This window comes from Egretta garzetta, unplaced genomic scaffold, assembly GCF_000687185.1.
Source record: "Egretta garzetta isolate BGI_Z169 unplaced genomic scaffold, ASM68718v1 scaffold215, whole genome shotgun sequence".
NCBI lineage: Eukaryota > Metazoa > Chordata > Aves > Pelecaniformes > Ardeidae > Egretta > Egretta garzetta.
In genome coordinates, this window is record NW_009259719.1 from 6467314 (window position 1) to 6489460 (window position 22147).

The 22147-nt window shown below is 46.3% G+C and overlaps 1 protein-coding gene across 1 annotated transcript in view; it reads right to left on the reverse strand.

The window, feature by feature from the left end:
* Positions 1-22147, reverse strand: part of NT5DC2 (5'-nucleotidase domain containing 2) — a 28131-nt gene continuing 5984 nt past the window's right edge. The window contains exons 2-14 of the mRNA XM_009639349.2: positions 20022-20206; positions 19153-19227; positions 17197-17252; positions 15418-15511; positions 11503-11631; positions 8131-8191; positions 7369-7471; positions 6767-6868; positions 5278-5359; positions 1680-1766; positions 1064-1204; positions 765-829; positions 1-106 (exon numbers count right to left, since the gene is read on the reverse strand). Coding sequence (XP_009637644.2) covers positions 1-106; positions 765-829; positions 1064-1204; positions 1680-1766; positions 5278-5359; positions 6767-6868; positions 7369-7471; positions 8131-8191; positions 11503-11631; positions 15418-15511; positions 17197-17252; positions 19153-19227; positions 20022-20206 — 1286 coding nt within the window. The remainder of the gene's footprint in view (positions 107-764; positions 830-1063; positions 1205-1679; positions 1767-5277; positions 5360-6766; positions 6869-7368; positions 7472-8130; positions 8192-11502; positions 11632-15417; positions 15512-17196; positions 17253-19152; positions 19228-20021; positions 20207-22147) is intronic.

Below are 22147 nucleotides of genomic sequence, written 5' to 3' on the forward strand. Positions count from 1 at the left end.
TTAGATATCAGAGACCCGCTCCAGCCGTCGAGAGAAGTACGTGGGGTTGTGGAAGGTGCGGAAGATGCTTCCAAACTGCGGGTTAAACAGGTTCTTCGTCAGCGACCTGAGAGGAAAGAGATGGTGCTCTGTAGATAAAAGGCCATGGTCACAGCTTCTTCCCCCTCCAATCCCTTAGCCCTGGGCCACCCTACTCCCAGAAGACATTTTGGGATCACCCTCATGTCTTGTTTTTGGCTGGGATAGAGTTAATTTTCTTCATGGTAGTTGGCATAGTGCTGTGGGGTTTTTTTTACTTTTTTTTTCCTGATTGTCTCCTCCATCCCACTGGGGAGTGGGGGAGTGAGAGGCTGCATGGTGTTCAGCTGCCTGCCAGGTTAAACCACAACACCTAAGCACCCTCCCACCCAGGCTGCGATGCAGACCAGCCCCTCTGCAGTGAGACTGTGATGAAAATTCAATGCCCTCTTACTCTTCCTTGCTACCGAACCTGTTATGGGCAGGGACCCACTGCAGTAGCTGGGGTAGCAGACAGCCCAGGGGGACACCGTCTCCCCTCTCCCACCCTGCCTTCAAACCAGGCCACCTCCCAGGCTGCAGTACAGCACTGCTGCTTCCCCCCACCTCTGCCCAACAAGTGACACCAGGGAGGGCCACAGGCCAACACCTGCAGCACCACTGTCCCCAAAACAAGTTACAGAACAGACCCACTGCAGGCCTGGGAGCCCCTGAGACACCTCATGAGCGAGGGGGACAATGCTCACCTGATCTCCTGACGTTCCTTCATCCACTCCAGCAACACTTGCTTCGACTCCGCATCCTGATACATCTGCAAAGACAACAGCAGAAAGCACCATGTTGCATCAGTCCTGTAGGCCACACCTCAGATCCCCCCAGTTTCCACTGTAATTCACAAACCCACAAGTCCACTGCACCAGGAGAAGGATGAGATATTTTGGGGAACACAGGCAAGATAGTACATCCCCCCATTCCCATGCTAAGTGCAAAACGCAGGCTCAGAAAGCAGCATAGTACCTGTCCCGCTCAGACAGGAGCTGTTTACCTGCATTCTCTCTAGCAGCCCCGTCAGCGCCTGCTGCCAGGTCAGGGAGTGCATGTACTGCTCTGTATTTATGATCCGAATCTCTGTCTCCAGTTCAGGAACGATGGCTCCAGTCCTCCAGCCGTGACGCAGCATGAGGTCCTAGAGGTCAGGGTGAAAGAATTCAACACAAAGACTGATAGCCAAACACAACCCTGTTTCCTAGAAGAGTGATCTGTTCCCATTATAGATCCTCAGGGGACAGGCACCTACGGCCCATGCCTGGTCAAGCCAGTACCAGCCATCTCCTGGCCACCAGGATGAGCTGTGTGAAGCACCTAGAAACGTGGAATCCACACAAACGGCTCTCAAATTCACAGACCCGCAGATGTCCCTTACCCACAGAGAGCACTTCAGGAGCCCTTCCTCCACTGCTTGCTTCTGCCTGACAGCAGAGTGGGGATGCTTATGTGTCCTGTGCGTGCCCCGAGAGCCGCAGCTTGCAGAGCACCCAGCACAGCATAGCAGAGACCCGAGTGCTCAGGTCAGGGCCCGCCTTACACTCCAACACAGCTGCAACCACAACTCACGCAGGCTTGCTCCCCCCTCACGGGAGAGCAGAAACCTTTCCACTTACCGCAAGGTCACTGTACAGATGGTCACCAAAATAGAGCACTTTGGACCCACGCCAGCCCGTCAGCCTCAGAAAATCAAAGAGGTTACCCTGCAAGTAAAAGGAGCACAGAGAGAAACGTGGTTACGGGCCAAATGCCTCCATCCTCACTGCATGGTACTGGGCATCCACCCCAGCAGCGTTGTCAATGCAACTGGTCATGCCACCTTACCGCATGCAGATGTGAGCACTCTCATGAGATGTCAACCTGCTTGCATCCCCACCCTCCAAACCCAGAGGCTTCTGTCCTTCCCCACCTTATTTCACTTTCTTCCCATGTGACAACCCCCCTGTACCTCCCCCTCAGCTTTTCTTAGGCTACAGAAAAAGGCAAAAGCTCTTTCGAACCCAACAGGCAATTCAGGGGAAGTTCTATGCTCTGTGGCACAGCAAGTCAAGAGGACTACATAGACTAAACAGGCAACAAAAGGAGGCAGTTTAGAGGCCAAAAGTGAAAGACATCTAAATTAGAAAAGCCTGAGCGATGGACAGAAAGAACCCCAGGTGTACTGGGTTTAGAAATTGTTAGGCTCAGGTGACAATGATTTTACCTCACAGGGTGCATCAGAGGTAAGGCAAGCACCATCATGCAAGGCTTTCGGAGCACTTGAGGCTGTTCCCACATCACTGACCACGATCCCAACCCAAAAGATTAATAACACCCACGCATTCACAGGAATTGCTTAACCAAGCCAAAAAGCCAGGCAGCTTGGGCAGATTCACAGCTAAGTAAAACAAACCAAACCCCAAAGCACCAGCTAAAGCACAGCACAGAGCAGCTTTCAAGGCTCTCCAAACATCCGTCCACACAGAGGAGACTTCAGGGACCCCCCTTCCATCTCCACACAAGTTTTCCACATGAGTCACAACGGAAATAAAACCCACTAGGAAAGGAAAAGGCCCCATCAACGCCAGCAGGCTAGACTGTGCCAGCACAAGCAAGCAATGCAAACCTGCCAGCCACTCGGCAGCAATCTCTCCAGCCAGTCTCCAGCACCAAGAAAGAGCTAGCATGCCCACCCAACAGCACCAGCCCAGGCCGAAAACTCACCAACACAAGCCAGCTCCCACAACAGCCTGCAGCCCTGCCTTTGGCCACTGGCAACATGCTGCATGCATGGCAAAGGGTACCCAGAACCAGAGTGCTGGGCCTTCTGTTGCTGCAGCACCACTGGAGCTGTGCAGACTTCCCTTAACAGCACAGAAACACTGGGCACAGGCCTCTGCATTTCTTGGACACAACATTGCTGCTGCTTGCTTGAGGGTTGCTCAGAAAGCCACTGGCAGAGCAGGGAAATGGACCACAGCCTTGGGAGGAGGATGGTCCTTTTGCTGTGCTCTGGTCACCTCAAACAGCAGTGGAGCTGATACCCAGGAAACTTGTGCTTGGACCTCCACTGAGCCACAGACCTGTTACGGGACCTGGCTGTCCTCCTCCCCTCCTGAGATCGCAGACCAGGGGAGGGATGGGATTACATATGTGCCATAAACAGAAAACACCACATCAGAAAGGAGGGACTAGAGGGCCATCACGTGGCCAGTCCCGAGTGCAACACATGGATCCCTGAGGTCCCATTCGTACGAGATGCCACAGCCACCATACAGCTGGGCTTCAGGGGACAGGAACAAGTCAGCTCAGAGGCCTCTAGCAACATCACCGGCACAGCAAGGCCGATGGCCACTAATGCTTGCCAGAAAGAAGCCAAAAATGCTGGGGACAGGGTGGACTACAACCAGGATACACACTCTGTCACATCCCAAGAACCACAGTTAGGCAACAACCTGGCTGCAGTCAGATGAACATCATGGTGAGGGAGATACCGGGAAGGAGCCCAAAAATCCTACCTATCCCTCCTTCGTCTTTTCCCTTCCTCAATGCACCATTCACTTGGGTGAGCAACCTATGGTGACAAGATGTAGGTGATCAAAAGCAGGACTTAATTCAGCAATAAATCCTGTGGCTGAGGTGCACCTTTTCTCCTGAGGGAGCTGCTAACCCACTGGGAAAGTCTGCCCATGGGAGACAGACTTTGTATGAATGAGCTCTACTTGCACGTTCCCAGCTCCTAGCTTTTGGCAGAGGATGGGACACTAGCAGACCACTTGGACAGACTCACCGGACAGGCCAGAGGCTTCCCAACTCAAGGACATGACCTACTTTTCTACCGCAGGTCAGGTCCCAGCTACTTGACCATGACCTCACTAACAGTTTCTTCCTGTGGGACTGGACAGCTCATATAACCAAGAACAAACTGTCCTAAAGCCAGAGGCACCTTGTTCTCAGGGGACAGAGCAGCTGCAAGGAGAACACCCCAAGGCAGCAAGTTCACCAGAGTAACAGCTTCAGACATGCTTGTCCTTCAGGAAAGGGAGAGAGATGGACCCTATTTGTTCACCATTGTTTCTCTGCTCCCTCCTCTACAAAGCCAGCTTTTCCAATGTTATAGAGGACGACTTGGAGTGAGGCATGGAAGGTCTTTGCCTACACATCGGATTGCAGAGAGCTCTGCCGTCTTACCCTAAACGAGCATGCTCTTGGGAGCCCTGCCAGGACAAGAGTTTCAGGACCAGGGAAGAGCCAAGGGAAAACTGCACTATTGGCCATGCTAAACAACATCAGAACAGAGCTCCTAGAGTCAAGGTTTCACTGTATGCTGGGGCCGGGGACATTCACTGACCCCTGCTACACATGCAGAGGATGTTTCCCTACTACTCCTTCTCACACAAACAGGGCAGCCACAGGAAACAGCTCAGCCTGGCAGAGGTAACTCAGCATGGGTCCTCCTGGGCAGAAAGGCCAGCACCCAATACCCTAAGTTAACTGGCCCTTCTCTGCCTTTTCCCCCCTTGTCCCTGTCCCTCCACCTCTAATGCCACTCCCATTACACACTTTTCTGCAGCATGACCCACACAGAGGGCTGGGTAGGAAACTGTTTTAGAGCTGCAGACAAAAAGTTTTCCTACCAGACAGCTCTGGCGTACCTTGTTTCAGCTCTGGCTCCTGCAGCTGTAGAACACCATGATTGCCGGGAGAGCAGCCTTTTCTACACCTGGCATTCTCAGAGGTCGGTTTATCATACGCTGACAGGCAACACAGCCCTTGGCAGGGTTTTCCAATATTCAAAAAAAGACCCTTTATTCTAACACTTACCTGCCAGCAGAAGCTGAAAGACTTTCCAGAGGCACGCAAATCACAAGGCTATTGCTCCACAGCATGCCAAGAGACATGCTGAAAGCATGTGGGGGGACAGTGTCCTACCGGGCCAGCAAGAGCTGTCCACATGCGGAGAGAGGGCATCTCTCACTGCCACCAGCCAGCGCAGCACACGGAGCCTACAGCATGTCTCCTTACAAGTGCCCTCTAACTCTACCATAGGCACTTTTTTCAAGGATTTCCATTTTTGACGTTTCAAACATCCACAAGTGACCTGTAGAATAACCCAGGGCCACCCTGACTAAGAAGATTTTCCTGTTTTCCAGTGACTTCCAAAACTGCAGGTGTCTTGTAACCCCACCATTTCAGACTCTTGCTTCACACCCCTTATGTACCCAATCATTTTACCTCTTTGTAGATCTTTCCTTTCTCCAGCTGGTTTATTTTGTCCCACTGCAGTGAGCCTTTATCATCCAGTTTTCGAAAAGGTCTGGAAAAAAAGGGGGGAGACGTCAACTTCTTTTGATTTTTGGCGATTGTTACCCAGCAACCACAACATTTGAATTGGAAAACTTGTTTACCTATGTAACAACCTGTAATAAAAGCTCTGCATGAGGAGTGACCTTCTGGGCCTTCTGCACTATTTTCTCAGGGGAAGAGAAAGTGTGAGAGGGAAATCTCTTTTCAAACTGCTTCCATTGATTGTAACCATTTAATGCCAATATCCCTAACAACTCTTATCACTTTTCAGATACAGGAAAGAGGAAAAAAATAATAATAAATACTCCCTCTGAAATGCTAAGGCCAAAGAGGCTTTGCTGTGAAACACTTTGTGTCCTGTTCCAGTCTGGCTACACCCCAGCCTAACAGAGATCATGGAATGTCTTAATAGGATAAAGCCGTCTGCAGAGCGGATGGAAAGCAGTCTCGGCACTGATCTCGGGAGCTGACCCGAGCTGGCTCCTGTTGTTCCTGAGGGCTTGCCTGGTTACCTTCCACTTGGACAGAAGCAGCAAAACAAGGCTTAAGTTACTTGACGCCCATGAACATTCATGCTCAATGGGAACATTGCTCCCTCTTGGGACAGAAGTTCCAAACTGTGAGCTCTGGGATCAAAAGCCTTGGTATGAAGCTGCTTCTGCTGCAAGCAGAGCACAATCTCATCCAGAAGTATTGTATGACCCTGAGCTGCCTTAGGGCTGAAGGAACCCAGCCTCCCACCATGAAGTCTACAGCCTACCCGGGCAAGGGGCTCCTCAACCATGAGTGGTCTCCAATGCACACCTGCTTTCTCCCTCAGAAAAAACACTCCACAGTTCACTACAGCTCACCATCAGGAGGATCCCCTCACCTTGGATGTATGTGCCATGTCACTCCACTGGCCCACTACCTGAGTGGGTCCTGGGCACCATGCAGCCATAAGGTTTTAATAATAATAATAATAAAAAAATCCAAACCACACAGATATTTGCTGTTGGGAACAGGAAAAGGAAAGATTTTGGCACACTGTCAAGACCTAGAGTCAAGAAATAGCCAGCTCTCATACACATCATTTCACTCCTCTTTTCTTTCTAAAGATTTAAGTACATTATTACCCCTAAAATCTAAGTTAAGCCCAGACCATGACAAAACTAACTAGGCTTAAGACAGCCAATTTTAGAAACACACTTTCTGCTTGGCACTACCCATTCAATCCACTTATTCCCAGACTGGTAAGTTTTCATCTCCTCGGAGAGTATCCGAGAGGACAGCAGAAGGCTGGATGCCTACTGGACCTAGATTATGCTTAGAAAACCGCTACTGTTTTGGAAGGGAAAAGGAGCCATTTACTCCAGGGAAGGGGGCCCAAAACCTCAGGCCCACATGCAGCAGTGCAGTATTGCCCCGGGACACGTACTTCCGCCGATCAGTGAAGAAGTTGGGCTTGTCAGCTTGCACAATGACCATGTCAAATAGGTCCCGCCAGTTCTTGCCAACCATGTGTTTCATTCCTTTGTCCCTAAGGGCAAAGGAACAGAGAGATTAACAGATCCAATACTCTTTTTCACCCAACACTGCCTCTGTTAGGACAACAGTCTGTCCTAAATTTACTCTCATTTCAGTAAAAGAGAAGAAAGCATGGAGATTTGTGAATCCCCCAAGGCTGCCTCATTGCATGGAGTATTGATGTAGCACTTTGTTTCAAGCTGTCCCACCCTTTCTCCTGTACCATGGTAAGTCCAGACAACTCTGTGATGCAGCAAAAGCTGCTACAGGTAATCCCAAGTGCCAGCTCTGTAACACTGTGGCCAGCCACAGCCTTGTATCTTCTTCAAAAAGTGAGAGTCAATGATGTAGAGAGACCACTGGTTCACCACAATCAGTTCCCAGAGAGCGCTCTCATGACTACTGCCACAAAACCCCCTCGCATACAACTTCCAGATGCTCACAGGAGAGACCGCACGGCACAGCTCTTGCTGTGCCGTGGTGACTCACTGATGTGTGACAAATGGTACTCACACAAAGCTAAAGGGACTGTTTGTAATGAGGAAGAGCTTCTTCTTGTGGTTCACCAGTCGGTTTAGCACAGCATAGATTTCATCCCCGTGCAGAATATACTGTTCTATATATATGGGAAAAAACAGACATCATCAATGTTGGCATAAGTCATGACCACGTTTCTTTAAAAGCAAAAGCAAACATAGCCTCTATACCAACAGGGATGCAAAAGGCCTGAGTTAGATCCACCTCAGGCAGGCAGGTAGTAAACCACCATGGTGACAAAATGGCCTTCCTCACTCTCATCAATCCCATCCAGAGGGAAGAGAAAGACTGAAGAACTTAAAAGGCTGGCAAAAAAGGGTTGATACCGAACCATCACAGGGGACAGGCACAGCCACTCCAAGCCATGATGCTACCAGGAGCTTTCTTTCCCCTGAATGACCAGGAAGCCTCCCCAGATGGTGCCTTTGCGTGTTCACATCATGCCAAGGACCATCACTCCTTGCTTACAGGCTGAAGGAATACAGAAACGCGAGTGATGAGGTAGCTGTTTCCTCCATTAAAATAGATCCTCCACTTGACCCTGAATACCACTTGGTTCTTAATGCCACTCAACCCCTCAGCTGCCTTTAGGCATGCCACAGTAAGTATTTCGTTAAGTTCTGTGTCCCCCTGACTCCTGTGACTGCATGTAGGGCCTACACAGTCATCTTACACAGAACACCATGTAGTACGAGACACATCAAAATGGATTTGGCACCAGAGCTCAACTTAACTCACCCATATCTTTTTCAATCCATTTGTACATCACTCCTTTCACATGTACGTCTCTAATAGCATCCTAAAGAAAAAGGCAGGCAAAAAAAAGTTTCAGTTTCATATATGGCATTCCTATTTCCCAGCATGCAAACCTATTGCCACCACTCAGGACCAATACAGTAATGACTCATCCCCTCTTCTTGCTGAATGAACAAAAGCTACATTAATGCTAAGCAGAGGACCTCGTACAGTGAGGCTCACCAACATGCCAGAAAGAACACCACAGTGGCTGGCTCAGCTGATGCAGTGAAAGGGGAAAAACCTCAAAACTTGTCCATGAAAGCAGAGCTTCCTTCCTGCTCCTGGAAACCAGCACATTAACAAACTGTTACCACTGCAACCAAGACTGTGCAACTCCAAAACTGTTTACTGCCCCAAAACCATACTGGCCCAGACACTAGCTGGTTTTTCTTCCTTCCTCTATCTGTGGAAGATCTGCCAAATGTGACCCAAAGGATAGGAGCATGGCTGAGGTGAACAGTAGCAGAGGTGAACATCTTGTGATTCCAAAAAGCTCCCCACAAGCCAAAGAGGGCTACAGCTCCTGGTCTGGATGGCCAGTGGGCACAGGCAAGAGCAGAAGCTTCCACTAGGAGGGTGAGGGTTTTTTGCCAAAACAGAGCTGCCCACTTTTCAGGAGGGAGGCAAGTTGTAACAGATACTGTCAAAGGCATCCAAATAGCCTCTGTTTTCCAGGCCAGAGGCCAAGATGCAACACATTTTTGGACACACCCAACTGAGACTGTTCCCAAGTCTCTCATCCAATGAGATACGCCAGATACACAAAACCATTTCCAGAGCAGCAACACATTTTGCAGTGTTTTGCAAATGCTTGTTTTAATGGTACTGTTTTCATCCCTGACAATTTAGACAGGTAAGCAAATGCTGCGTTTCCCCAGGACCCTTAAAGCACTGTTACAGTATGTGTGCTCCTTCAGGAGTTTCCCTTTCAGACTGGATTCCCACACTCGCCACTGACATTGCAATGGTGACACTTGGACACAACACCACACAGTCACCTGGTCTCACTGCAGCACTGGTGAAACCTGCTCATCACCCCAAAAATAATTTCCTTCAAAGCTGGGAGAGAACCAGATTTTACAACTTAGATGAGCGATGATGAAGGAGGAGGCAGCACCTCTTCAAAACAGTTTTAGGAGTCTATTTCCACCATGTGGATTTGAATCATATAAAGGCAGACGTTACATCTCCTTCCCCAAGAGACTGCCTTATTGGAAAGAAACCGAACAAAAAGCAAGAGCGCTAACAAGAAAATAACTTTCTCTTGACCAGGGCTGGCACTAAAAGCAAGCAATGCTTTGGACCGGTGTCAAAACTACCTCTGCAGAAGAGAAAGAGATTCCAGTGTGCTCCTTCCCTAAACCCCTGCCACCCCAAAAAACAAAAGGAGCAGAAGGGGAGGAAAAGAAAAAAACAAAACAAAACAAAAAAAAGGGCAGCAGGGGGTGGGGAGAACTATAAGATTCCTGCAGATAAAATCCTGGTAGCCTGGGGAGGTGTCAAACAGGGCTCAAAAACTCCTCCAAAGGGAAGCAGGGTAAACTGTACGTTCTTACTCTCAAATACGAAGCGACCAACCGGTGTGATCAGACTACTTGGTTTACATGTCAGCTTGAACCTTTACCATTGCCTCAGGGTCTGCCCTTTTGACTCAGCGCAGTCTCTGCAGCATTCAACCTGCTCCCAAACACACAGCGCTGCCATCAGGATTACCACTAAGAATTACAGAAGAGAGTCAGGTTTGGACATGTCTTAACCCACTGCGAGCCTGTGTTGTAATAACGGCCGGGGCCATGCACATCCTCTCAGACACCTGCCTGTGTAGGCAGAGAAGGATCTCGGCGCTCATGTCCGCAAACCATTGCTTTGTGCTTGCACTCGGGTACTGCAAAGGGTAAGTTTTGTAAAAATGTTTGTTTATCCTCATTGTACAGAAAAAAGCAAGAACTCCTCTGGTGAGAGTACAGGACAGTCCCCACCTTCTCAGTATAGCATTGGCACAGATTTTCTGTTGGAGCTCTTGTCTCTGCCTACCTCAGTTACTCAGGAATAACCACATCCTTCAGCAAAGGATGCAAAGACAAATGCCAGGACTAGCACTCAGGAGTTTCGGGCCTTGAGCACACCGCTTACCCTGAACCAAGTATGTATTAGGCCATGGCAACCTCCCACCTGCTCTCAAGATTTCAATTAGGAAGAAAGTCCATTTTGACCTCAAAAGAAGGCTCAGAAGACACTCTTGACAAAAGGCCTCAGGATTCAGCTGTACCCTCCTCTTCCCATTCCCCCCCCCCAAAAAGCAAAAACAACTACAACTAACGCCCTAGAAACATGTTAAGGTCTTGCAGAAAACTAGGTGGCAAGCTCTTATCAAGCACCAACAGAAGGTCAAGACGTAAGCTGTAATCCTTGGCTGCAAGAAAGCTGACAGGGTGGATCTTTATCAGAAAAGAAGCAGCACAGATGTGGAGCTCCATTTCCCTTCTGACAAGACTCAGCAGTGTAGGTATGGGCCGCTACCAGTGGATGAGCATAAGATTCCCATAAGGTACAAAACAAAAACCCCTTTCTGTGGAAAAAGGCATGCAATAAGGCTTGGCTACCAAGGAAGATGCATCATCTGTCAACAGAAGTCACCCAGGGCAGCAATCTCGAGCACTTACATCTCACCTACAGCATTAACTAAGGTACCCCCTAACACTGCTGATAATCCCAAGCAGCCCTTTCAAATGCCAGAAGTGAAGCTGGAGGGCACAGTTAGCACCTTGGAGTAGCTGGCTCTTGAAAGCTACAGTCACCCACTGGAAAACATCCCAACAGGATCACACTACTCTGTAGCCACAAAGGGAAGGGGTAGATTCTCAGAGCAGGCAAGGGCAGGTGTTTCACAACAATCACTGCATAAAGCAAACTGTTCGGTTACACAGTCAGACCAAGCCTCTTTGAAAAATGAGATATTAACACGAAAACATAAAGCTTAAAAGCCTGCAGAACCAGAAAACATTTACACAAGCTTTGTGGCGTATTTCCCACAGAAGGACCTTCAATCTAACCAGCCTAGGCACTCCTGCAAGAGATAACGTACAGCAACACCAACTCTGCAGTACAGACAGAAACCTAACATGTTCTGAAAACAGCTTTGAATATTCCTTGGTAATGCTTTAATCTACAGGGGCAACAACACTGTCATATTAGGCTACCCACTAACCACCCCTTAGGTTTGTGTACTGCAGAGCTCACCAGTGCTAACAAGCCAAAGAGCTCACAATTCTGATGTGGTATGAGCTATGGGGCAGTTGGCATTTTACTTACAGATATATCTTTGTAAAGATGCACCTGGTCAAACTCAATGCCATGAGTTATGAAGTAATCAATGACTGAAGAGAGCAGTGTCATTTCAGGAAGAGAAAAAATGTCCATAAACTGCTTAAGCGATGGACCCTGGAAAGCAAAAAATGAAGGAGACACGTTAAACAAAAATACTTAAAAAAAAAACCAAACAACAAAAACCACATGCAAAGCCAACAAACAAACTCATATCACCCAGTACCACATGGGAGACATTACGGGCTAACAAAAAAGAAAAACGCTAATGTGGAAAGTTCCTGCCACTCACCGAGTACCCTCTCTTCTCAACCAAAACACTAACCTAATGCATTAACACTTGACAAGAGAGAGGCTTCTTGTTCACAGAAATCATTAAACAAACCCAGCATCATTAACACCATGGGGTGAAGGTGGAAGAAGCAGGGAGTCAGTCCTAGACACTAATATTTATTTCAAACCCATGCCCTCTGCTTCCCACCTGGCCTCTTGGCATTACTATGGGCGCCAAGAGACAATGCTCTGCTACAGAAGCAGCTATGGTCCTTGCTGGAGGTGCCCCATGGCTCATCTAAACCAGGCTGTGACACTGGACACATGCGCACCAAAGCTGCTCTAACCACATTCCAGTGAGGTTTCACACAGCAATGCAAGAATCGCTCCGAAAACCCAGAGTGGGCACAAAGAAGGAAAAGAACTTCAGCCCACCCAGCAGTCAAGTGGAAATCATAGAATCACTTTGGTTGGAAAAGACATTTGAGATCATCGAGTCCAACCTTTAACCTAACCCTAACAATTAAATCCTGCCCAAGGGAATAACTCACCTCGCATTACGCAAGGTTGCAGCTCTTCCATACGTTTGCTATTTTTGTTGCCTATCAATCACAAATCTATCAGCAGGTCAGCAGCCAACTTTGGCTCCAAGAGGCCTTCCAATAAAATAAAGCTTGTTTATTCAGTATGTACCACCTGTACAGAGGACTATGGTGAGTCTCACTGGCAAGCTGTGCCTGCAATAATTTTTTTCATTTTTCGCAGCTGAAGTGCCAGATCGGCCAAGGGAACTGTTACTAAAGTCCTGTACATGAAAAGCAATTTGTGACGTACGCAGACCTCGCAATGAACCCAGGCACCAGAGACGTCCTGGCAATCCAGTTGCGTCATGCCTGTGCATGTGAGCTTTGAGCAATCCATGACTGACAGCTGCAAAGTTGCAACTCTCTAGGATAATACTGGTCCGCATCAAACGGCATTTATTATAACTACGTGAAAGACAGACATGAAAGCAGCATCTTAAAGATCACAGAAGGCATACATGGTGGAAGCTGACAGAGCACACATGCTGCCTAAGGACAAACATGTGCCACTGTCACTGTCAGGATGTAACAACGGTAACATCTCCCATTTAGTCTGGTCTTACAAGGGTAGAACAAGAGATCAGCACTCTGCACACTATCTAAAGGCAATATTGGGACAACATGAATTGGGGTGAAGAAAGAAGATGCAAAAGGAATAACAAACAGCATTTTGCCTCTGGTCTGTTACCAAAAAATGCTGCGATCAAAAGCTATGTTGGTGTGCTGAGGGTTATACAATTTCTATCCATCCATCCAGCACAGGACAACTTGACCTACAGCAGGAGAAAACACAAAGAACACCCTCTGGTTTGGACCACATATCGTACATGGTGGTGCTGCTTAGTGATACTCACTGAATCCTTTCAACAGATTTTTGTCCATTTTGATGTGTGGCTGCCAAGGGAACATTTCTCCCACTAGCAAAACCAACATTTCCTGAAAACATCGCCCACCTTTTTTTCCTGTTCAGGGATTCTGGGAAAGAAGCAAGAGGGACACAGACAGGCAGTTCCTACTGAAATCACTAGGTATGGGATTTAGCAGAGCACAGCAGAGCAGTGACCTGTCCCACCAAGACCGTGAACACAGAGGAGACAGTTAAATGCTCAATGTTAACAGCAAAGACTTACATTTTAGGTAGTCAACTCTCATTTTGTTTTTGTGCCTTATGCCACCATCCTACAAGGCAAGTCCAGCCTCCCCCCCTCCCTTTAAGTGGCCTCAATTTCCTTATAGCAGACATATTGACACAAGTCAGGATGAAAACTGGACCACAGTTTTAGAAAGAATGCTACATATGCTTCCTCCACAACACCCATAAGTTCCCCACCTTCATTACAGGCCAGCACTAGTCCTGCCAGCAAAAGCCTCACTAGTTGCATTGTCTAACCCTGGGCAAGATCTGTGCCTACCTACTGCAGATGGTGGATGCTGGTTGTTGTCCACACACTCTTGCCAACAGAGGATCAAGAAAACCCTTAAGGGAGAATATTTACATGCTTCAGCTACATCAGTCCCACTTGTCTTATGCCTTGCATCACTGACCTGGCAGACCTTTCTGTTATCCATATAGGTAGCAACATCAGCACAGCAGACAATGGAGGACAAGATCAAAGACCCCTGCTAAAGCCTCGTTCCACACCAATTGCACTGCTTCTGCTCACACCAGCAGTCATCTTAACCCAGATGCTTTCCCACTACTGTATTAGTGGCACAAGTCAAGCAGACACTGCTGGACGCAAATGTCATTAGCTGTATATATTTTCATTCTCTTTGGGATCCACCTATTAGTTCATGGATTTCATTACATTATTAGGAGAGGAGATTCACCTCTTTGCAAAGAATAAGCTGCTATTCCTGCTTCTGTGGCCAAATGTTATACCAAATTTTTCAATACTAACTACAGGAAAGAAGAAAACACCTGGTATATACAAAGCAGCACAGAAAGGCACCTTGGCATGAGCACCTGGTTCTACAGAAGTCCACAACTTGAAGCAGATTTCATGTTTACCATTTTTTAACAGAAATGTGAAATCATCTCAAGTTTGCCAGAAATGAGGAGAGTTGCACAGTGGGAGGCTAATCCAGTGCGGTTTACAGACATACATCAAATTCTAAACAGAAACATCCTATTTCAAAACTGGAAACAACACAGAGCTATAAACTGAGTATATACTTATCCAGAAAGCAATCACTCAGCTGAGTTGTTCCCAAAAGGGAGAGAAATCAAAAAGTGACTTTGCTGGAGGCTTCACACAGCAGACCCAAAGGGGTGTTACCAGAGGAAGCCTGCCCTTCTTCCTCCAGCTTCTCCCAAGGCAACTGAACTAACAGAGGGCAAGAAACAAAGCAGTTCTGGGGGGAAAGGGAGGTGAATGGCCCTGCTTGCCTACTGCACCACACCAGACACTCAAGGAAGAAAAATCTCTCCTAACTTTATCTAATTCAGGCAACCAAAGGATTCCTACAGCTCCTACGAACAGAATTTCAGTCCTTTACTGTGACAGTAAGCTTTTCTGCCTAAAAAAACCCAACCCAACACTCATGGATGCCAACCCTATGAATAATATTCACTGAGTAGGTCTGAAGAGGTGTGGAGGGGAACCCCTTTCATGAAGGAAAAAAAACTTACACAAAACCAAAGAGAGAAAGGCACTGCAAGTACCCCGCTGCTGTACACACATACCCCCTCCCACACAACTCACTGCAAACACCATTATTGCAGACTGCTCTGCTAGCTTGGGAGCTAGATTTGGCCAAGGAACAAGCAGGGAACATCTCCCTATCAGTCTCCAGAGCCGTTCAGCTCTAGGCCAATAGCCCTGGTGTTTAGAAATGCTTTGCAGATGTCTTTCACATGCTAAACTGCTAAATAACCTCTGGGGCAAATTCCCACTAGAACAAAAACACACACTGCAGCTCACTAGGGACTGAGCCTTTCCGAGTTCAAGAGAGGCTGGAGTCATTTACATGCTCACACTATTCGTTCTGTTTTCCTAGCTGTTAAAAGAGCTGCTGCATCATAGCAGTAAAGGGCTTACCATACCTTGCCATAGAAGTCACTCATCTGGTACAGGGGGATGTGCTGCGTACCACCATAGAGTTCGATTACCTCTTCATCAGGCACTGGTTTGAGCCCTCTAGGCAGAAAACAGCAGAAAAAGTTTGTCAATAACCACCAGTCTGCACAGAGCTACAAGCTGCAGAGAAAGAAAAGATGGGACAAATAGGCTCCTTTATAAAACTCACAAATTTCTCTTGCAGAAAAGAGATAGCCAGAGAGCCTGACAGCTCCACAGTTTCTTAAGATTCACATAAAATCTTTCCTGAGACATTCTTCAGATACTTTGTTTGCTCCTTCAAGTTAATTGAGGGGCTTTATCCACATTCCAGCAGAGTTCAGACAGAGGCTTCTCTCTGTATGCTGTCAATTTGCTGACAGGACTGCCCCACCAAATTGGCCCCACAACCTGACTTTAGCAGCACTGGATAACTGTAGGCTTGGAGAGGTTGCTTCCATGAGGCTTATCACCATTAAATGCAAAGGTAAAGAGCTTTCTGAAAATGAGGTTTCCTTCCTATTAAGTTTTCCTAAGCAAAACAAGTTCTTGGCTAAGACCATTCAACAGAGATCACTACTTCTCCCCAAAACACCGCAGTCACAGGTATGGCTATGAGCTGTACTGTTCATGAGCATCAGGTTATCTGACTGCTGCAGGTTTTGCCTCTTGCACAATTTTCGATGGCTGTTTACTCAAGCAGTCAGCAACTTTCCCTTTCTCCTTTACTATTCAATCATGGTACAGCCTCTGAGAAGTTAAGAGTTGTCTCAGTAGTGCCCTGAAGTAAAGGGATGGTTTTAAATGCATTTTAGCTAAAAATCTCTTTATGAAGCTGAAGCGAAATATGGGGCAGTACCAACCCCTCCTTCCCACTGTCCCAAAAGCTAGCATTCAATGAAGCCAATTCTCTCTGATTATGAAACTCCCTTCTTAATATTCTTAGAGTGTTTACTGCAACTGAAGCTTAACAGCAAAAGAGCAGAGTTCAAGGAAAAAAAAAAATACATTGGCTTCCATGCTCAGGAAATACAACACAGATTTACAGGGCCTTTGCTACTGATATCTATGCATTAATACTTCTTACACACCAACCCCACTCCACTTTGGGGCAAGGTTTTCCACCAGTCCCCAGTCTCACAACTTTTTGGAGAAAAGTTTGTTCTACACTGTGTCAGCCACTTACTCCAAAGCACACCCAGCTCTCCTTGGAGAACAACAAAAGAGAAGGCAAAACACAACAATCTAGGCCTTAAACTGAGCCAGACTCTGATGCATCATTACTTTATTGACATGCCTGCACTGCTTTAAGATTTTATTTGCATGTCCAGACCACTCTCCTCTTTGCTTTGTGACAAGTCACAGCAGGCCACTGCTGGGGTACACTCCTGCCTGGAGAAGACAGGCCCGTATGTGGACCATATACAGAGGAGTCCTTTCCTGGTTCCACTGTTTGGTCACACACATTAATGCAGATATGCTGTAGCTGCAACTCAGACATCACACAGCGTACGTGACCAGATGTGTCATTAACCATTACAAAAAGCTCCAGGTCTTCCCACCCACACTTGGCTTTAAACGCTTGAGAAAAATAACTCCCTGCAATTATATGCCAGGTAAGCATTTGAAGCAAGTGCAAACAGGATAAGCCAGGTGAGACTGTGCTCTGCTCCAAAAAAACCCCATATGCCATGAACATACACTCAGATTGAGTAATCCACCTTTGCACATATGGGCATTTAGAAAACAACAGAGAACTGACAGACCGATATGCCGTCCCCAGCTGGACATAATGGAAAGCATCAATCTTCATCAGAAGACTCTGTGATAGGGGATAGATATTTACTGTTAGAATTGGGTAGTTTTACACTGAAACCTTATTTAAGTTTCAAGTTCCACACAAATGACATTTGGAAAATAAAATTCAATATAAACATCACACATCTGTGCGCTTTAAGCTGCACTTACTCCACAGCCATTTTTACACGCATTTATTCATAACGTGACTTTTTATGGGCCTCTGGCAAAAGACCATCTTTCTATGAGCTGAAATACCACTGTCTGTTATACTCTGAAGTTAGTGGATAGGGATGCAGTTGAAAATGGGATGCAGAGAACAATGTGTCTGTGACTCAGTCTCTTCTTATCTCCTTTCCAAAAGCACACACATTCCAAAGGAGCTTTGTGTGCACAAGAGATCTATTTCTCCTCACATTTACCTTAAGCAGAACTAAACGGGCAAGTTTTGCTTTAGACTCCAGCTGCACCCAGTCATTTTCTTTACACAAGAGCTCCCCCCTCCACCACTTCTTCCCCTCCCCAATAGGCATTCAAGCAAAGATGTTCACAAACACACCAGGCTCCTAACATTGGAACTTTCTTTGCATTTTTTGTATCAGACTCCCCTGTTCATGAGTCATCCCTTCTACTCCATCCATCATTCTGAAGCCCTAACACGAGTTCTCAGGGCATGGAAAGCAGCCTGACACTAAACCCGCATCGCTCTGCGACTCAAAGACACAGCATCAAACTATTTGTGCTGTTTCTACCGCACTGCAAGGTAATTGAATCCACAAAGCATTCACAACCTTCAGGCACCTTCTTTTATCACAATACCGTATCAGTGCAGCTTGTTACACTGTGGGCAGACCTCCCACTAGTTCATGAGGAGTGCAGGCAAATATGCCGAAAGATTTACTTAGACAGGCACTACCCAGTTTTTTCCATGTGTTTTGCAAACTCTGATCCTGAGAAGAGAGTTCTCACCTACTCACTCAAAGGGCGCTTGGCTTGGCTAGGCTAGTCACCTCTGTGTTCCTCTAATATATCAGCCAGAGATTTAAACAGAAAAAGAAACTTCAGTTTCTCACAAATCTACTTCTTACTTTGTAAAGTCAGAGGCATGAGCCATGCCATGCTGCCGTGCTGTCACCTCAGTTAGGACAAAAGACACGGGAAAACTCAATATAGTTTTTTCTTCATTCTCTTTTTCCCCCTACTGCTGGAGAACAGCAGGCGCACTGCAGCCTGTACTGCCTGCTTCCCTGAATTTGCTCAAAGCTCAAAACCTACTACAGTGAAGCAACTTTCTCTGCTGTGTTCCCACCTGACTGCCTGGCTGTAGCAGCCAGCATTACATCACTGGGCATCAGTACTGAAAAGGGTTAAAGCTAATGCTTGCACTTTGCTTGTCTGTGCCTCTAAAAAGCATGCATCTCAAGTAGCTTGGGTCTTTTTCCAAGCAGTCCTATTATTCGGGGTGGGGGGTGGGGAAGGCTTCCTAAAGCATTCTCCTAACAAGTCATTTCTATTATTAGAGTAAGACATAAGGCCTCTGCTCCTGGCAAATACTTGTAGATGCAGGATTGAGGTTAGTTGTTTAAATTTCCTGAAAGACAGAAATGATCACACAAACAAGCTGAATTTTCTATTAATTAGCTTGTGGAATTAACTGACTTTTCAATTGGTAAGGCTGTTTACCAGAGGTCTTTGCTAGAATGTCCCATGCCGCTAAAGACTATGCAAACACAAAAACCATCTTTTCCTTGGAAGGTTTATAAGCAAGAAGAACCCACACGATGAAAAGCACAGCCACCTGGACTATGTATTTCACTGACAGTTTGGTAATCAATATTACTGTAAGCAATAACAGAAAATATTTCCACTAAAACCATAACGCAATGGAAGACAAAGCCCAGGCGAGTGAGCTTTGTACAGCTTACCTTTTGTACATCATAGTGAAGTCCACGTATGGCAAACCCTGGAATGTAGTCATACTTCCCAAGCCCTTCTGGATACTGGGAAGACAGACAACCACATGGTTAGAGGCATAAGCACTGGGCTATCAATAAAGTTATTTCACCTGTTGAGCTGGCTTAGTCCTGTTAGTTGTCTCACCCCAGGCATAAACTGACCAAGGAACAGGTGTGCTTCATTTTGCCCCTTCAACAAAAAAAGTGGATGAATAGAGAAAGACATAAAGGATCAGGATCGCCTAGATCAGTTTCTTTCATGTAAGGGACACTACTTGAAACCAAACAGATGCCCTCAGGCAGTGAGGACACTTCTAGTAAGCTCCATTCGATGCATATATTTGGCAAAACAATGGCACTGCAGAGCCCCTCTAAAAAGAAAGGCATGACACGAAGAAAATGCACAGACTAGTCACCTATTGCAAACAGGGTGTCCATTACTGGACATGCTATACAGCATCATTCACATTGACTTGCACGTGTCAAGGCTTCAGTGTTGGCCCATGGTTCATGTTTATCCACCATGTGTACCTCGAACCAGCAATTCTGTAGGCTTTATTTTCATAGTTAGGTAAAACAGACCAGGCCTTTCCAGATTAACGTTCCTGCTCCACATTCATAAAACCTCAGGAATGTACAGCATGGTAAATTGCCTCAAAGGAAATTAATTCCACATACAGTCAAAACTTTCTGCAATCAAAGATTGTGAAACATGAAATTTATCTCAATAAAACAAGTATTTGGCACATGCACACAATGTGGCATTTTGCAAGCACGACTGGGGTGTCACAAAGACAGCAGTAAGCTTAACTGAGTGGAAATTCTTAGCACATAATTACCTTGAATTGTTCTATTAGGATGTCTCTGGCAGTGTTGAAAATCATAGAGTGTAGTAAATTAGAATACTGTGCTAATGTGTAATCGTAGTCAAAGCCATATATCTCAACATCTCCCAGGCTGATCTCGTTGTTAGCGTAGATAGCGGCCGGGTTGAGGAGATTGCAGACTCCTGGTGGGAGGAGATCTAAGAGAAGGGAAAGGGGAGAGAAACTAAGAGGATCACCGAAATTTCAACTTTTTGTTCTGGACTTGACAGCAGCTGGAAGTACCTCACAGCAGCAGAAGAGGAGCACAGTCCTGCTGTGGAAGACAGCTGCCGTTAACCCACTCAAATAATCCTCCCTGTGAAAAAGCACACTGTGAAACCTCTGGCTGTGTCTGGTGATGGTGCCAACCACCTTCACAGCAAGACTGACCTTTTGCATCAGGAAGCTGCAAAACAATGTCCTCCGGTCTCTGGCCTACATGAAGCAAAGCAAACCGGAGATTCTGAAGTATCAAATTTCTAGCTCACAGCAGCTGCATTTTCAGCAGGCTCACCAACATGAAAGGTAGCTGCAACGTATCACCAGAAAAACACGTGCCTCTCACTTAAATCTTGAGCAAGACAAACAGGCTAACTTTCTTCTGTGAGAAATCTCGATTACTTCAAATTAGAAATTTTGAGGTTTGCCTTTTGGCATTTTTTGTTTCTCACAGAAGCAGCCAGACTTCACAGAGCAATCCTGCGGGTACCATTAGGGCTTTTTTTTTTTTTTTTTGTTATTAATGGGCAGGACAATACAAGGTTTTGTACAAACACCAACAAAACGTAAAAAAAAAACCACATTAAGCTACGCTCTTGGAGCACCTAATGCTGATAGCGACAAGTTATCTGCTTTCCTCTGATAAACAACTGTGGAAACAGCTCAGTCCCTGCACGTGGTTTGTCATCTGAAAACAGGATTACTGTTCAAGATGCTTGTGAGTAACACTTCGCTCCCCACTTTCCCTTTCTCCACTGGGAAAATGGGGGTTAAGTGACCTAGCAGCTGAACTACCCATATATCCTTTTTCAGAGCTGGTCGAGAGAGCGGAGAGTTTAGCTGTGCTACAATGGGAGAGGCAGGAACGGACCCTCCCCGGGCTTCCCACTCCACGAGAGCTGTCCATTGCAAGATGAGAAAGTGCAACAAAAGTAGTTCCCTGTAGTAGGTTGCCTGGTCACATCCACTCTGGGGGACAGAGAAGGGAAGGAGACATTTCCTCCCCCCTCAAAGATGGGTAATTTTCTCTTTGAATGATAGAAAAAGTGCAGATATTTTCCAGATCCTACACAGCATCAGCACATAGGATTTTCTTTTTCCCCCTTCCTACCTTAACTTTTGGCTTTTAGCAAGAACCCCTGTGCCAGTTCTTTAGTGCTTCCTTGCTATAAAACCAAGTTTCATCTGAATCTAGAACAAAAAAAAATATTATTAGAAAGAGATACCAGCTGTTCCCAATAAAGGCTTTGTCTGGAATTATTACAGAATTTAGGTGAAAGTCCAAAGTACATTTGTGAGCACTAATCCAAAGAGGTGACCAAAGAAACAGAGGATTCAGGTATATAGTAATATTTATTTTTCAGGGGAGAGATGCATTACAAAACATCCCCATCCCTCTCTCCTAACTCACTTTCCTTTGGCTTTCAAATGCATTTCACCAGATAACTAGCGAGGAATTACTAGAAAAGAAAGCACTACCTTAAGGTAGGCTGGCTGACTTACTGGCTACACAGCAAGAACAAGAGCCCTCTTTCAGTGACTCTGCTGGTGGCCAAGTTCCTGGAAGAGGCTGAAGAGGGTGGACACAATCAGAGTACTTTCCACTGGGATTTTAAAATATGAGAAATGTAAATGGGATTCAGATAATCACAACTTTCATCCTCTCATCTTAAATGCTCTCTGCACCATAAACAAACAGAGCTGCACTTCCTGTCCTCACCTCCAGATAACTGGTGGGAAGATCTTTTTCTAAGCATACACTAGGACTTGCAGGGTGTTATTTTTCTGCCTCATGAGGAAAATGACACAACCCAAATCACATTACAGTGCAAATACGCAGTGCTTTCCTAATGAAAGTACTTTTTTTTTTTTTTTTTTTT